This window comes from Salmo salar, unplaced genomic scaffold (assembly GCF_965601325.2).
Source record: "Salmo salar unplaced genomic scaffold, fSalSal1 ptg000129l, whole genome shotgun sequence".
Classification (NCBI taxonomy): domain Eukaryota; kingdom Metazoa; phylum Chordata; class Actinopteri; order Salmoniformes; family Salmonidae; genus Salmo; species Salmo salar.
Genome location: NW_027675318.1, coordinates 876388 through 894539, shown reverse-complemented (window position 1 = coordinate 894539; position 18152 = coordinate 876388). Strand labels below are relative to the sequence as shown.

Genomic DNA, 18152 nt, shown 5'->3' with positions numbered 1-18152 from the left:
TTGTAGATGATTAAGTGAAATGGAAGTTGTAGAGATACTCTGAATGATCGGCTATGAAAAGCCAACTGACATTTACTCCTGAGGTGCTGACCTGTTGCACCCTCGACAACCACTGTGATTATTATTATCTGACCCTGCTGGTCATCTATGAACATTTGAACATCTTGGCCATGTTCTGTTATAATCTCCACCCGGCACAGCCAGAAGAGGACTCCACCCCTCAGAGCCTGGTTCCTCTCTAGGTTTCTTCCTAGTTTCTGGCCTTTCTAGGGAGTTTTTCCTAGCCACCGTTCTTCTACACCTGCATTGCTTGCTGTTTGGGGTTTTAGGCTGGGTTTCTGTACAGCACTTTGAGATATCAGCTGATGTAAGAAGGGCTTTATAAATACATTTGATTTGATTGATTGATTGATTGATTGTACAACTGAATGCATTCAACTGAGATGTGTCTTGGGTACATATTGGTGTCGCCTGGTTAGTCAGTATGTGTTACACCTGTGCTGGCTTGTCCATCTCGTTAGTGGGAAGGTGTTTCACCTGAGCTGGTCCAGGTTCTATTTAAGAGTGTCTGGCCCAGTGCTCCAGTTGTCTTGATACATGTGGAGAGTCAACACCTTTAGTTGCTCCACCTTTTTGGTTTACTTCCTGTCTTTAAGTTTGGTGTGGGATTTCCTTTTGTTTTCCTCTTCTTGGGCAGATTTAGTGGGTCTCATGGTGGGTGTCTTTTAGGTCCCAGTTGTTGTTACTAGTCAACTTCCAGTGGACACCCCATAGTGTCTTTCAGAGCCCCTCCTAAAAAATCTATCTTATATTTTGGGTTGGATATTGCATCCAATTAATATTTTAATCAATGACATTTCTTTAGGGTGCTTATTAGTCTTTCAGTTGTTAATCTTCTGTTTTTCATCCTCTTATGTTTGTTGTGTACTAAATATTTCTGATTATTTTCATAGTTTTTTCCTGTGAAGCCATTGTGTTGCATCCATGTCTGAAATGTGCTGTATAAATAAAGCTTGATTTGATTTGAACATATTGCAAAACAAATGAACCCAATGACTGACAATCAACAGACTCTTGCTAAACCAATGAACAAATATGTGCAAAAGCAACACATCTTTATCCATCTTAGTATGAAAAACAGTATAAAGTCAGTAAATCTCCCACTATGTCAAAATAGTTCATGGTATGTAAGTTTTGTATCACTTTTCAACCAACCCAGTGCATTTGTTGAAGATAAATGTTTAATTCAACAATACGTCAAAGGATTCAACTACTGCAAACCGAAACAAACAAATGGATCAACCAGATCAATCCCACTTTTCCAGCCTGCTGAAGGCGTGGTGGAGTGGTAAACACCACCCCCGGCTCTACCAGGGGCTTGAGGTGGTCTCCCACAGCTCTGCTTATGTCATGTTCTGTGGCCTTGCTGTTCCATTTCTTGACTGCCCCTGCAACACAGAAACACATTTAGTCATATTATATAAAACACTCAAAGTAATGGATATGGAGCATCTATGGCCTCAGTTACACCTGGCACCTAAATGACTTATGTCATCTGATCACTCCAAGCTGCATTAGGTTCAGATCTACCAGGATGGGCCTTTGACAGTCTGGATGCAGCCAGGCCACTGAATATACATAAGCAATGTAAAGAGATGGGGTGAATGAGTGGGAAAAGTACATTATATACAAATTACCTTCATAATAACAAAGAATAAAAGTGTGTGTCTGAGGGGAAATTAACTTTCCTACTGACGAAATGTGTGAGAAGTTACACATGACATTCATGCCAAAGAGTTCAATCTTGGTTTAATCAGACCAGAGAATCTTGTTTCTCATGGTCTGAGAGTCCTTTAGGTGCCTTTTGGCAAACACCAAGCGGGCTGTCATATGCCTTTTACTGAGGAGTGGCTTCCGTCTGGCCTCTCTACCATAAAGGCCTGATTGGTGGAGTGCTGCAGAGATGATTGTCCTGGAAGGTTCTCCCATCTCCACAGAGTAACTCTGGAGCTCTGTCAGAGTGACCATTGTGTTCTTGGTCACCTCCTTGACCAAGGCCCTTCTCCCCCGATTGCTCAGTTTGGCCAGGCAGCCAGCTCAAGGAAGAGTCTTGGTGGTTCCAAACTTCTTCCATTAAATAATGATGGAGGCCACTGTGTTCTTGGGGACCTTCAATGCTGCAGAAATGTTAAAAGTAAATACATTTACAAAATGTTCTAAAAACCTGTTTTGGGTTTGTCATTGTGTGTAGTTTGATGAGGGTGAAAAATTATTCAATTTTAGAAGAATGCTGTAACGTAACAAAATGTGGAAAAGGTGAAGGGGTCTGAATACTTTACGAATGCACTGTATACCCCTGGTAGACTTTCTACCACTGGCAGAGTTTTCTACCGCTGGCAGTTTTGTACACAGTCATGTGATACGTGGTATAGAAAAGTCCAATCTTAGGAGAGTACATGGGAGGCACTATACTGTGTGTCTGCATGTGTCTATCTGGTCAAAACCACTGATACAGGAGCCCCTCCACCCTCTGGTGGGATGGATCATGTCTACAGAGAAACTTAGATTTGTGTGTATTTGGTATATGTTGTAAAATTGTTAGATATTACTGCACTGTCGCAGCTAGAAACACAAGCATTTCGCTACACCCGCAATAACATCTGCTAAACACGTGTATGTGACCAATAAAATGTGATTTTGATTTGAAATAAATGTCCTATTTATCAAAGGTGCTTTTGGCTGGTGTCAAAATGACTTCAAAGGATTTGAATTTGTTAAAAGTCCATTTTGATACAGAAACACTAAACCATGATTTAGATTTATTAAGAACAAGTTGATTGACAAAGTCATGAAAAATTGGAAGAATTTAATAAACCACATTTTGGCCATGATAAAAAGATATGCCTCTGGGATCAAAATGATCCATGTCAGAAGTATGGTTCAATGCAAATATGTAATGGGTGTAAAGTTTGTTTCAATTTCTCACTCATTAAAAACGAATCAATCAACACATGCTTCTCTTTGAACGACTTAATATAATATTAAACTTTTATGAAATAAATGAAAAATAAACGTTTGGTTCCTCAACTGCGTTGCCCCCTCCAGTCAGCAGATGGCGATGTGCGTCTTTTAGGTTCAGGCGATGCTGCCAGTGTGACGTATAATCTAGTGGACGGGACGCTCCTTCAACAACAACAGCTAGTCAGACACCTCGGTAGCTTTCTAGCAAACATAGCTACAACATTCACGCTCTTTACACTGTTTTGGTGTATATTAGTCTCTGTGTATTAAACACACTTCTGTCGTATGTACTTGTTGGCTCATTTTATTATATATTTACGTTGTTTGTCAGCTAGCTGGTTTGCTAAGTTAGCTTAGAACTAGGCTAGTCGCTAATGCTAGCTAGCTAACATCCCCGACCATGAGTTCACTAAGCTACTCTCCTCCTGTTAAAGAGGAGGTCTGCTGGATGGAGAAAGAAGCTCTGGTGAAAGAGGAGGAGGAAGAGGAGGCTGTTACAATACAAAAACAAGTAGAAGGTGAGGCTGTTACCGTGAAAGAATCAGAGAAAGACGTTTCAGTGAAAGAAGAGGAAGACGCGTTCAGAGTGAAAGAGGAGGAGGATGTTACAGTAAAAGAAGAGGAGGAAGAGGAGGATGCAGTTTTTGGAGTGAAAGAGGAGGAGGGGGAGATGACTGTCACATTGGAGGAAGAAGAGGATGTTGGAGATCTGTTTAACACCAGTAAGTACCGTCTCTGCAGTCGTTGAACCAATATGCAGTAAAGGGGTTCTACACTTTAATGTTCTTCTGTAGGAATGGCTGAAGCTTCACTGTAACGTGTAGAACATCAAGAGTGGACCATCAACAAAACGTTAACAATTGATCAAATGCATCCAATGACAATGCCTGAAATACTGTAGTGCTCAATATCTCCTATTAGATTAGCCCAAGATGTTCTCTTAAAGGGGCAATCAGCAGTTGTTACATCCATTTGGGGACTTATACATTAATGATATGTACCCATTGTTTCTTGAAGAAATCACTTATAAATGCCTCATGAGCTTAGTTCAACTGTCATACCCCATCAGAACCCAAAATATAAGCTTTTATTCACTCCAATGTTTGTCAGTAAATATAAACAAACACTGTATATCCTCAAAACATGGTTAAAACTAGAATGTTGATATCATGGATGGTTACATTTCTCCAGCCCCATCCCTCAGCTTTTTACTGAAACGGGCAGGGAGTACGCTTTGTTATTGTTTCTACTGCTGATTGCTGCCCCCGTTACTCCTCAAGGTCCAAGGACTGTATGTTATTTTCAGAGGTAGACTGGCTCTGTTCAGGTAAAATAGTCAAATAATCCATCTAAATGTGAATTGATTCTCAATTGCAATACGTTTCTAGAAGCATAAATTGCTGTACTTTCATATCAATTCAGAGTAATTTCACACAATATTTAAATATCACATCAAAATAATTTCACATAATACTTTCCGGACTAGTCTCTCAGTCCCTGCTGCTGAAAAACATCCCCACAGCATGATGCTGCCACCACCATGCTTCACCGTAGGGATGGTGCCAGGTTTCCTCCAGATGTGACTCTTGGCAGTCAGGCCAATGAATTCAATCTTGGTTTCATCAAGTCAGAGAATCTTGTTTCTCATGGTCTTAGAGTCTTAAGGTGCCTTTTGTCAAACTCCAAGAGGGCTGTCATATGCTTTATACTGAGGAGTGGCTTCTGTCTGGCCACTCTACCATAAAGGTCTGATTGGTGGAGTGCTGCAGAGATGGTTGTCCTTCTGGAAGGTTCTCCCATCTCCACAGAGGAACTCTGGAGCTCTGTCAGAGTGACCATCAGGTTTTTGGTCATTTCCCTGACCAAGGCCCTTCTCCCCCAACCGCTCAGTTTGGCCGGGTGACCAGCTCTAGGAAGAGTATTCCATTTATGAATGATGGAGGCCACTGTGTTCTTGGGGACCTTCAATACTGCAGAATTATTTTTGGTACCCATCCCCAGATCTGTGCCTCGACACAATCCTGTCTCGGAGCTCTACAGACAATTCCTTCGACCTCATGGCTTGGTTTTTGCTCTGACGTGCACTGTCAACTGTGGGACCTTATATAGACAGGTGTGTGCCTTTCCAAATCATATCCAATCAATTGAATTTACCACAGGTGGACTCCGAACAAGTTGTAGATACATCTCAAGGATGATTAATGGAAACAAGATGCACCTGAAAGCAATTTTGAGTCTCATAGCAAAGGGTCTGAATACTTAAGTAAATAAGGTATTTCTGTTTTTTACCTGTTTTAACTTTGTCATTATGTCATTATGGGCTATTGATGACACCCCTCAGATACAAGAGCCTAACCATCAGAAAAAAACCTCTTCCTTAGCCTACTCCTCCCGCTGCTGCTTGCCTTCGTAAATTCTGATGTTATGCTCCTATAGTTTCTGGTGATGGTGATGCGTGGTGCAGACCTCACTACCCTCTGGAGAGCCTTTTTTCGGTTATGGGCAGAGCAGCTGCCATACCAGGCGTTTGATACAGCCCGACAGGATGCTCTCGATTGTGCATCTGTAAAAGTTTGTGAGTGTTTTTGGTGACAAGCCGACCATTACACTGGATAATCACAGCTAGCTAGCTGCTACCGAGTGGCCCAGCCTCGAAGCTAGCGTTGAGCCAGGCCCATCTCCCGGCCTGCTCAGTGGACCCTATGATCACTCAGCTACACAGCTGATGCCTCCCAGACTCTTCACTAAGACGACTAGAAGCCACTACATCACCGGATTCCTGCCGTAAGCTCTGGACCTTTGCACCGGAGTGGCTATAGTGGCTAATTCCCTTGTCCCGAAGCTAGCACCAGTTAGCCTTGAGCCAGGTGCATCTCCCGGCTAGCAAACAAAATTACTCCAGCTACAATAGCTATTTTGCCACTTGGCCTGTACCCTTTGTCAACACGGAGCTCCACCGATCCATCACGACTGGTCTGCCGACGTAATTCCGTCCGATGTGCCCTCAACCGGCCTTTGCAGGACGTCGGTGACGCCCTTGTCCCGAAGTTAGCACCAGTTAGCCTCGAGCCAGGCGCATCTCCCGGCTAGCATAGTAACGACTACTTACCGGCTTCCCTGTTTCGTATATTCCCGTTCACTGGACCCTATGATCACTTGGCTACATAGCTGATGCCTGCTGGACTGTTCATTAATCACGGTACTCCATTTTGTTTGTTTTGTTTATCTGTCGGCCCCAGCCTCGAATTCAGGCCCTGTGTGTATTTAACTGACCCTCTCTGCCCATTCATCACCATTTTACCTGTTGTTGTTGTCTTAGCTGATTAACTGTTGTCTTACCCGTTGTTGTCTTAGCTAGCTCTCCCAATCAACACCTGTGATTGCTTTATGCCTCGCTTTATGTCTCTCTAATGTCAATATGCCTTGTATACTGTTGTTTAGGGTAGTTATCCTTGTTTTATTTTACTGCGGAGCCCCTAGTCCCACTCAACATGGCTCAGAGAGCTCTTTTGTCCCAACTCCCACACATGCGGTGACCTCACCTAGCATAACTGGTGCCTCCAGAGGAGAAACCTCTCTCATCGTCACTCAACACCTAGGTTTACCTCCACTGTACCCGCACCCTACCATACCCCTGTCTGTACATTATGCCTTGAATCTATCCTACCACGCCCAGAAATCTGCTCCTTTTATTCTCTGTTCCCAACGCACTATTCGACCAATTCTGATAGCCTTTAGCCGTACCCTCATCCTACTCCTCTGTTCCTCTGGTGATGTAGAGGTTAACCCAGGCCCTGTGTGATGTCCTGGCCGTGTCTGAATCTTGGCTTAGGAAGGCAATAATATATTGGTCATATATTTTGATACATTGAATGTTGATATTGTGAACCTATGTTATATATTTGTACCTCATGTTTAATGAAGTGATGTCACTAAGTACTTCCCCAATATATACAGTGCAGTCGGAAAGTATTCAGACCCTTTCACTTTTTCTACATTTTGTTACGTTACAGCCTTATTCTAAAATGGATTAAATCATTTTTTTCCCTCATCAATCTACACACAATACCCCATAAGACATCACAATACCCCATAATGACATCACAATACCCTATAATGACATCACAATACCCCATAATGACAAACAAAAACAGGTAAATAAATGAAACATTTTGATTTTCTTTCAAAAACAAGGACATTTGTAAGTGACCCCAAACTTTTTGTATAGACCTGGGCTGTTCATTATATACATCTACATGATGTATTGTTACACCATGTAGGAGCAGTATAGACCTAGTCTGTTCATTATATACATCTACATGATGTATTGTTACACCATGTAGGAGCAGTATAGACCTAGTCTGTTCATTATATACATCTACATGATGTATTGTTACACCATGTAGGAGCAGTATAGACCTAGTCTGTTCATTATATACATCTACATGATGTATTGTTACACCATGTAGGAGCAGTATAGACCTAGTCTGTTCATTATATACATCTACATGATGTATTGTTACACCATGTAGGAGCAGTATAGACCTAGTCTGTTCATTATATACATCTACATGATGTATTGTTACACCATGTAGCAGCAGTATAGACCTAGTCTGTTCATTATATACATCTACATGATGTATTGTTAGTCCATGTAGGAGCAGTATAGACCTAGTCTGTTCATTATATACATCTACATGATGTATTGTTACACCATGTAGGAGCAGTATAGACCTAGTCTGTTCATTATATACATCTACATGATGTATTGTTACACCATGTAGGAGCAGTATAGACCTAGTCTGTTCATTATATACATCTACATGATGTATTGTTACACCATGTAGCAGCAGTATAGACCTAGTCTGTTCATTATATACATCTACATGATGTATTGTTACACCATGTAGCAGCAGTATGGAGGTACAGTGGGGGACAAAATTGTTGACACCCTTGATAAAGATGAGCAAAAACAACTCTATAAAATAAAGAATTCAAATACTTCTATGTAAAAAAAAGGGTGAATTATATTATTGTATGCTGAAACAATAGCTCAGAGAAAGAGATTTAGTTGAACATGTTATTCTCAAAAGGTAAGGGTCTGAATTACTGCCACCCATGTTTTCAATACTCCAGCACCCTCCCCTTGGGAGGAAAACGACACTGAAATGTTTTATGAGATTAGAGTACACATTGGGTGGGATCTTAGACCATTCCTCCATACAGAATCTCTCCAGGTCCTTGATTTCTTTTGTCTGCGCTTGTGGACTGCCCTGTTCAATTCAAACCACAGGTTTTCAATGGAGTTCAAGTCCGAAGACTGAGATGGCCATTAAAAATGTTGATTTTTGTGCTCAATTAACCATTTCTTTGTGGATGTTGATGTGTCTTGCTGGAAGATCCACTTATGGCCAAGTTTCAGCCTCCTAGCAGAGAGGTAACCAGGTTTTGGGCTAAAATATCCTGGTAGAGGGTAAAGTTTATTTATTTTATACAGTAATTTTAGCTCATCTTTATCAAGGGTATCAATAACTAGGTGCTTATTTTGATATCTAGTTATTTGACTGAATCAGAAATACAGATGTGGAGTAGATGTAGAGTTTGTTTTAAATTCTCATAAAAAAATGAACTAATCAAACAACACTTGTTGCTCTTTGTACGTGTTGATATAATATTAATATTTAATGGAGAGAAAAAAAACGTTTCCCTAAACTGCTTTATAATATTATAATTCAATGAAAGAATAAAAATAGTTTTCCCTCCTCAACTGCGTTTCCTCCCTCCAGACAGCAGATGGCGATATGTGTCTTTCAGGCGATGTTTCTAGTGTGACGTATAATCTAGTGGACGGAACGCTTCTTCAACAACTGCAGCCACCTCGGTAGCTCGCTAGCCGACAAAGTCGGAACATTCAAGTTCTTTAGACAATTTCGTGGTTTATTTGTCACTATGATTTAAACATACTTATGTGGAAACAACTAGCTACCCCATTTAATGTAATATTTACGTTGTAAGTCAACTAGCTGGCTGGTTAAGTTAGCACTAGCCTAGCTAGCTAACATCCCCGACCATGAGTTCACTAAGCTACTCTCCTCCTGCTAAAGAAGAGGGCTGTTGGACGGAGAAAGAAGCTCTCGTGAAAGAGGAGGAGGAAGAGGAGGCTGTTTCAATACAAAAACAAGTAGAGGGTGAGGCTGTTACAGTGAAAGAAGAAGAGAAAGACGTTACAGTGAAAGAAGAGGAAGACGCCTTCAGAGTGAAAGAGGAGGAGGATGTTACAGTAAAAGAAGAGGAGGAAGATGCAGTTTTTGGAGTGAAAGATGAAGAGGGGGAGATGACTGTCACATTAGAGGAGGACGAAGAAGAGAAGACTGGAGAACTGATTAACACCAGTAAATACAGTGAGTACTATCTAATAAAACAGGGACATTGATCTGATTAACACCAGTAAATACAGTGAGTACTATCTAATAAAACAGGGACATTGATCTGATTAACACCAGTAAATACAGTGAGTACTATCTTATAAAACAGGGACATTGTTCTGGTTAACACCAGTAAATACAGTGAGTACTATCTAATAAAACAGGGACATTGATCTGATTAACACCAGTAAATACAGTGAGTACTATCTAATAAAACAGGGACATTGATCTGATTAACACCAGTAAATACAGTGAGTACTATCTAATAAAACAGGGACATTGATCTGATTAACACCAGTAAATACAGTGAGTACTATCTAATAAAACAGGGACATTGATCTGATTAACACCAGTAAATACAGTGAGTACTATCTAATAAAACAGGGACATTGATCTGATTAACACCAGTAAATACAGTGAGTACTATCTAATAAAACAGGGACATTGATCTGATTAACACCAGTAAATACAGTGAGTACTATCTAATAAAACAGGGACATTGATCTGATTAACACCAGTAAATACAGTGAGTACTATCTAATAAAACAGGGACATTGATCTGATTAACACCAGTAAATACAGTGAGTACTATCTAATAAAACAGGGACATTGATCTGATTAACACCAGTAAATACAGTGAGTAATATCTAATAAAACAGGGACATTGATCTGATTAACACCAGTAAATACAGTGAGTACTATCTAATAAAACAGGGACATTGATCTGATTAACACCAGTAAATACAGTGAGTACTATCTAATAAAACAGGGACATTGATCTGATTAACACCAGTAAATACAGTGAGTACTATCTAATAAAACAGGGACATTGATCTGATTAACACCAGTAAATACAGTGAGTACTATCTAATAAAACAGGGACATTGATCTGATTAACACCAGTAAATACAGTGAGTACTATCTTATAAAACAGGGACACAAACTCTGCAGTTGTTGAACTAATGTGTGATTTTTAAAAGGGCATTCTACACTCAAATATGTTTTTGTACTGTATGAATTGTTCATGACGTCCTCCAGGGATTTTTAAACTTTTCCTGTTGAAAAGTGATATATAAATACAGTAAAGTATAAACACACTAATGGGAAACAAATAAATGTTTTGAGCAAAATAGTGTTTTTTTAACAACTGCAAACTAGAAGGAGTGAGTGATGTCATAGTAAGGCCTCCAAGGAGTTGGCTTGATGGGAAGTCGTGATGTCATCCAATAGGAGGCTGATCTTCATGTGAATATTCATTATTCTTTTTAAAATCCTTCATGTTCTGTCAAGTTGGTTGTTGATCATTGCTAGAAAGCCATTTTCAAGTCTTGCTATAGACTTTCAAGATGATTTAAGTCCAAACTGTAACTAGGCCACTCAGGAACATTCAATGTCATCTTGGTAAGCTCCTCCAGTGTAGATTTGGCCTTGTGGTTTAGGTTATTGTCCTGTTAGGACAGTTTTTTTGTATTCAGATCTCTGAAATGCTCTCTAACTACGTAACATTTAGTGTCTCCTTATGTTACGCTGGAAAAACAGTTTTTATGGGCACAGAAATCCTAAATAATTTCAGTTTGCTAAATCCAATGGTTCTAACCGAGAGTCACCTTAACTTTATTGACAACACCCAAATAGATACTGTCATTAACGTCGTTCTTCAATAATTACACATAATACTTAATACTGTAGCTGTTTAGTTACAGTCACATGTTCAACTATCATCAGCTGATCCAGGAAATCATTTTCTGAATGACAGTCACATGACAAACATCAGGACATGCAACAACAACCAAAGTGCTTCTTCATTCATTACTCTGGTAAAGACAGTTATGCCGTGCTCCATGTTGGATCCAACATCCCTAACAAATTCATGTTTATAATGTGTTATTGTCTGCTTGATTTACTGTAGGGTCTCGTTAGTCTGTTTGGACACAGAGATACTTAGCTCATAATGTGTAGAGAAATGTTCCTTGATGGATAGGCTATTGTACAACACACAGAGCTATTTTCCTTTATTCAGGACATTTAGAATGACAACACATTACAGAATAGCCTAGTGGGATTATTCACAAAATTATCTGGTGATCAGGTTATGAAATGTCATTACAAAGACATTTTAGTTTCCATGTTTCACCTGAAATATTAAATGATTTATAGTCCTAGGTCTATATTGTTAGGGGAAGTTATGGGTCCTACAGTAGGTCTATGTTATTGTTATGGGTCCTACAGTAGGTCTATGTTGTTATTAGGTGAAGTTATGGGTCCTACAGTAGGTCTATGTTATTGTTAGGTGAAGTTATGGGTCCTACAGTAGGACTATGTTGTTGTTAGGTGAAGTTATGGGTCCTACAGTAGGTCTATGTTGTTGTTAGGTGAAGTTATGGGTCCTACAGTAGGTCTATGTTGTTGTTAGGTGAAGTTATGGGTCCTACAGTAGGTCTATGTTGTTGTTAGGTGAAGTTATGGGTCCTACAGTAGGTCTATGTTGTTGTTAGGTGAAGTTATGGTTCCTACAGTAGGTCTATGTTATTGTTATGGGTCCTAGAGGACACTATGTATGTCATGCAACAACATCCAAAGTGCTTCTTCGTTCATTACATAGGTATGATTGTTGTTAGGTGAAGTTATGGGCCAATTTGGCAAACAGTGTACAAACCCTCATTGTCAGGCTGGTGGAAAAGCCAAAGAGCATTTTACTGGTTGAAGTGTTTTCTAAGTACAAAGTGGTTGATTTGCGATGACGACACAAACATTATATTAAGCAGGAAATTCAAACAAGCCTTACAATTATAATCCAAGGTAGTGTGAAATGAACTCATAATCTAATATCTTCCTGGAAATGGAGGTTACTCCCCTGAGTTTTCCCCCATTCACATTCAGAATACATTGTGAAAAACTAAAATCTTTTCTCACCATTTTTGCTCCAGGCAGATATACTACATCCATAACTAGTAGTTTCCTCATTACCAGATATACTACATCCATAACTAGTGGTTTCCTCATTAGCAGATATACTACATCCATAAATAGTGGTTTCCTCATGACCAGATATACTACATCCATAACTAGTGGTTTCCTCATTACCAGATATACTACATCTATAACTAGTGGTTTCCTCATTACCAGATATACTACATCCATAACTAGTGGTTTCCTCATTACCAGATATAGTACATCCATAACTAGGGGTTTCCTCATTACCAGATATACTACGTCCATAACTAGCGGTTTCCTCATTACCAGATATACTACATCCATAACTAGCGGTTTCCTCATTACCAGATATACTACGTCCATAACTAGCGGTTTCCTCATTACCAGATATACTACATCCATAACTAGCGGTTTCCTCATTACCAGATATACTACATCCATAACTAGTGGTTTCCTCATTAGCAGATATACTACATCCATAACTAGTGGTTTCCTCATTACCAGATATACTACATCCATAACTAGTGGTTTCCTCATTACAAGATATACTACATCCATAACTAGTGGTTTCCTCATTACCAGATATACTACATCCATAACTAGTGGTTTCCTCATTACCAGATATACTACATCCATAACTAGTGGTTTCCTCATTACCAGATATACTACATCCATAACTAGTGGTTTCCTCATTACCAGATATACTACATCCATAAATAGTGGTTTCCTCATTACCAGATATACTACATCCATAACTAGTGGTTTCCTCATTACCAGATATACTACATCCATAACTAGCCATTTCCTCATTAGCAGGGATGAGTTTCTGCAACCAAATTGTGTGCTTTGCCCTCGTGCCGCAATTCTAGCAAACACAGAAAGGGGCCTATATTGGAGACCAAAGTCGTCTGGCACATTGCTTAGGGTTTCAACAACTTTAATAATTTCTTTCTAGCCTACAATCATTGGTTTTACTACTAATGTGAAAACAAGACTAAAGATGACTATTCTTGCTCTTTTTAAGACAAATGTCAAGTAAATCATTTTAACATTGATTACAGACGTCAGTTGTTGTACATCACCTTATACAGTGGATTACGCTGTTTTGGGCCTTTAATCATCTGTCTAACTTTGTTGTTCACACAGGAGAGAGACGTGACTATCGTGGATCCTCTGGGGAGCCTCAACAACCTCATGATGCTGACGAGGCAGAGAAGAGTCTCTCCAGATCAGAACACCTCAATAAACACCTGCAGAGACCCACAGGGAAGAGAACTCACTGCTGCTCTGACTGTGGGAAGAGATTCACCTCATCAGGCATTAAAATTCATCAGAGAATACACACAGGAGAGAAACCTTTTAGCTGTGATCAATGTGGGAAGAGTTTTACTTCATCTGATTATCTGACAGTACACCAGAGAATACACACAGGAGAGAAACCTTATAGCTGTGGTCAATGTGGGAAGAGTTTTGGTCAATCTGGAGAACTGACTTTACACCAGAGAATACACACAGGAGAGAAACCTTTTAGCTGTGATCAATGTGGGAAGAGTTTCACTACATCAAGCATTCTGACTGTACACCAGAGAAGACACACAGGAGAGAAACCTTATATATGTGGTCAATGTGGGAAGAGTTTTGGTCAATCTGGAGAACTGACTGTACACCAGAGAATACACACAGGAGAGAAACCTTTTAGCTGTGATCAATGTGGGAAGAGTTTTACTACATCTGATCATCTGACAGTACACCAGAGAATACACACAGGAGAGAAACCTTATAGCTGTGATCAATGTGGGAAGAGTTTCACTACATCAAGCATTCTGACTGTACACCAGAGAAGACACACAGGAGAGAAACCTTATAGCTGTGGTCAATGTGGGAAGAGTTTTGGTCAATCTGGAGAACTGACTTTACACCAGAGAATACACACAGGAGAGAAACCTTTTAGCTGTGATCAATGTGGGAAGAGTTTTACTACATCTGATAATCTGACAGTACACCAGAGAATACACACAGTAGAGAAATCTTATAGCTGTGGTAAATGTTGGAAGAGTTTTGGTCAATCTGGACATCTGACTCAACACAAGAGAACACACACAGGAGAGAAACCTTATAGCTGTGGTCAATGTGACAAGAGATACTCTGATAAAAGATCTCTGATCAAACATCAGAAAATACATGGAGTTGTTTCATGATATCAATGAAATAATGTCACAATGTAGAATGTTTAAACATTGTAGTAGGTGTATATTAATGATGTCACAATGTAGAACCCTAAACGTTTGTCCCCTGTTCTATTGATTTCAACATGATATGGATATTAGCCTCAGGGGGAAAATCCAGGCTCTGAAATGGAAGAGTTACTATTTATGTGATTTAACAAAAAGTGACTAACAAAAAAAGAGCTGTGTTACACTTACCACATTGGTGACCCACTGGAATCAAAATGCAACACTTCAAAATGTAGCTAGCTGTTTTCTACAAATTGTCTTCTAACCACTGATGTACACATTATTCCCAGATTCCGTGTGGTTTTTGAGGTGTTAGTTTTAACAGAATGTGCAACCTCCTCTCTCCCTCCTCTCACCCAAATGATTTCAACATGATACCGATGAGTTATGAAAAATAAGTGTTGTGTTCCTTTGTTCAGTGACCCCTAAATTTAAATTAATCACTCCAAAATGTAGCTGACTGTCTTCTGCAGGTTGTCCTTTAACCAGTGAGGTGAAAGATATCTCCCATTTCCATGTGTTTGTATTTTGTTGTCAAGTTTCAACAGCACGTACAACCTGATTTCCCCCCTAATCAATATCAGTAGTTTATTGCTACTTGTCAAAACAACAGTGTTTTTGGTGCTTGTGTCCATGGCGAGGACAACTTGGTTTCTGATTGTCTCAAGGTGGGCAGTCAAAGAAAATTGTGTTTTGCATTTAGCCAGTGAGTTGCTATGGATCTTATTTTGACTGCATGTTTTTCCGATTTGGAGATGAGTTTTGTTTGGGCTCCAAGTGGACGAGAGTTCTAGAAGCTAGTGAGTTTTAGAAAGACTAGAGTTCTAGAAGCTAGTGAGTTTTAGGACGACAGTCAGAAGCTAATTTTATACATTTATATTTTTTTCTATTTTTTAATTGTTGACAGCCAGTAGACACCATGTTTATATTGGTGAAGGTGAAGCATTGTAGTTGATTATAATGTGAAATGGAAGTTGTTTTCTGTTGGTGGTGAGCATTCTATTAAGGTGTTAGTCTTTGGTTTTTCCATTTATGTTTTAAGGTTGGACTTTAGCCCGTCTAGCTCGTTAGCACGTCTAGCTCGTTAGCCCGTCTAGCTCGTTAGCACGTCTAGCTCGTTAGCACGTCTAGCTCGTTAGCACGTCTAGCTCGTTAGCCCGTCTAGCTCGTTAGCACGTCTAGCTCGTTAGCACGTCTAGCTCGTTAGCCCGTCTAGCTCGTTAGCACGTAGGACGCACTGATTGGTGTCACCTCGTTAGTCAGTATGTGTTACACCTGTGCTGGCTTGTCCATCTCGTTAGTGGGAAGGTGTTTCACCTGAGCTGGTCCAGGTTCTATTTAAGAGTGTCTGGCCCAGTGCTCCAGTTGTCTTGATGTGGAGAGTCAACACCTTTAGTTGCTCCACCTTTTTGGTTTACTTCCTGTCTTTAAGTTTGGTGTGGGTTTTTCTTTCGTTTTCCTCTTCTTGGGCAGATTTAGTGGGTCTCATGGTGGGTGTCTTTTAGGTCCCAGTTGTTGTTACTAGTCAACTTTCAGTGGACACTGAGAGCAAAACTGCAAGATTATGTTATAATACTTTTATTGCATCAAATGGTTGTTTTATGCAACAGAATAGAGGGTTCTTAGAACTATTGTGTCTGTGTGTTCTACTGAGGATGGGCCTCTGGGAGAAAACACTGACAGGAGATTTACAATGTCTTTTGGGTGATAAAACCTAAAGAGACTGCATTCCAGAACATGAGTTAATGTTTCTGTTCTATATGGTACCAGGGAGAGATGACCCCAGGGCCAGACCCTGGTCTCTACACAAAGAGTACTGTTTTTACAGCAGATACTCTCTGCTGAGAATTATAAGTATCTTTCATACAGATCTTAACCTTGTGACCCGTTCTATACATCTGTTGTTGGTCATGTAGGTTAAAAGGGGTGCATCTTGGCTGTAAAAGACCTTTGTACTTTTGTCTCATGGCTCTCAACGAATCATCTGGGGGTGATTCATCTCTCAACGAATCATCTGGGGTTGATTCATCTCTCAATGAATCATCTGGTGGTGATTCATCTCTCAACGAATCATCTGGGGGTGATTCATCTCTCAACGAATCATCTGGGGGTGGTTCATCTCTCAACGAATCATCTGGGGGTGATTCATCTCTCAATGAATCATCTGGTGGTGATTCATCTCTCAACGAATCATCTGGGGGTGATTCATCTCTCAACGAATCATCTGGTGGTGATTCGTCGACCAGCCATCATTATCGTAGAACACTCAATTGATTCACCCTATATTTGCGTGTTGTATTGACCTGCTCCCTTATTAATAAGTGAATAAAGATTTAGTTTAAGATTAACTCTGACTTCTATGATAAGTTTGTCTCCTCATTTGATATTAAAGAAATTAACAACAGTTGACGACGGGGATGTGAATCTAGACTTGGTGACCGCTCCTGATGACCTGGATAAATGACCTGACTCCTGACGACCTGGGTAAATGACCTGGCTCCTGATGACCTGGGTAAATGACCTGACGACCTGGGTAAATGACCTGGCTCCTGATGACCTGGGTAAATGGTGCACCAGGGATCCCTCTAACTTGAGATCTCAGGGAGACCAAACTTCGGGAACGGAGCAAATGGACCCACCTTTGATCTGAGAGGCAGCGAACCGAGTGGATACCATCAGTATAGTATATATAGTGGATACCATCAGTATAGTATATATAGTGGATACCATCAGTATAGTATATATAGTGGATACCATCAGTATAGTATATATAGTGGATACCATCAGTATAGTATATATAGTGGATACCATCAGTATAGTATATATAGTGGATACCATCAGTATAGTATATATATAGTGGATACCATCAGTATAGTATATATAGTGGATACCATCAGTATAGTATATATAGTGGATACCATCAGTATAGTATATATAGTGGATACCATCAGTATAGTATATATAGTGGATACCATCAGTATAGTATATATAGTGGATACCATCAGTATAGTATATATAGTGGATACCATCAGTATAGTATATATAGCGGATACCATCAGTATAGTATATATAGCGGATACCATCAGTATAGTATATATAGTGGATACCATCAGTATAGTATATATAGTGGATACCATCAGTATAGTATATATAGTGGATACCATCAGTATAGTATATATAGTGGATACCATCAGTATAGTATATATAGTGGATACCATCAGTATAGTATATTTATATACCACATCTTGAACGTAGTTTAAAAAGAAAGAGGTGAGTGAAACACGCAAAGAGGAGTTTTTAGAAAGTCCTCGTAGGCTCTGAGTGTGTATTCCTGTGTGGAGGTGTAAACAGGGCCCAGTCAGGAGGCTCTGAGTGTGTGTTCCTGTGTGGAGGTGTAAACAGGGCCCAGTCAGAAGGCTCTGAGTGTGTATTCCTGTGTGGAGGTGTAAACAGGGCCCAGTCAGTAGGCTCTGAGTGTGTATTCCTGTGTGGAGGTGTAAACAGGGCCCAGTCAGGAGGCTCTGAGTGTGTATTCCTG

At 40.0% G+C, this 18152-nt stretch overlaps 2 protein-coding genes across 2 annotated transcripts in view; one reads left to right on the top strand and one right to left on the bottom strand.

Annotated features, from left to right (window-relative positions):
* The window catches only part of LOC145866103 (tripartite motif-containing protein 16-like), a 384803-nt gene that overhangs the window by 186943 nt on the left and 179708 nt on the right, over window positions 1-18152 (bottom strand). The gene's annotated exons all lie outside the window — the stretch shown is intronic.
* On the top strand, window positions 13409-17153 carry LOC145866064 (uncharacterized). Its single transcript, XM_082970929.1, has 2 exons — window positions 13409-13415; window positions 13527-17153. The coding sequence occupies exons 1-2, from the start codon at window positions 13409-13411 to the stop codon at window positions 14576-14578; spliced, it is 1059 nt and encodes a 352-aa protein (XP_082827055.1). The 3' UTR covers window positions 14579-17153.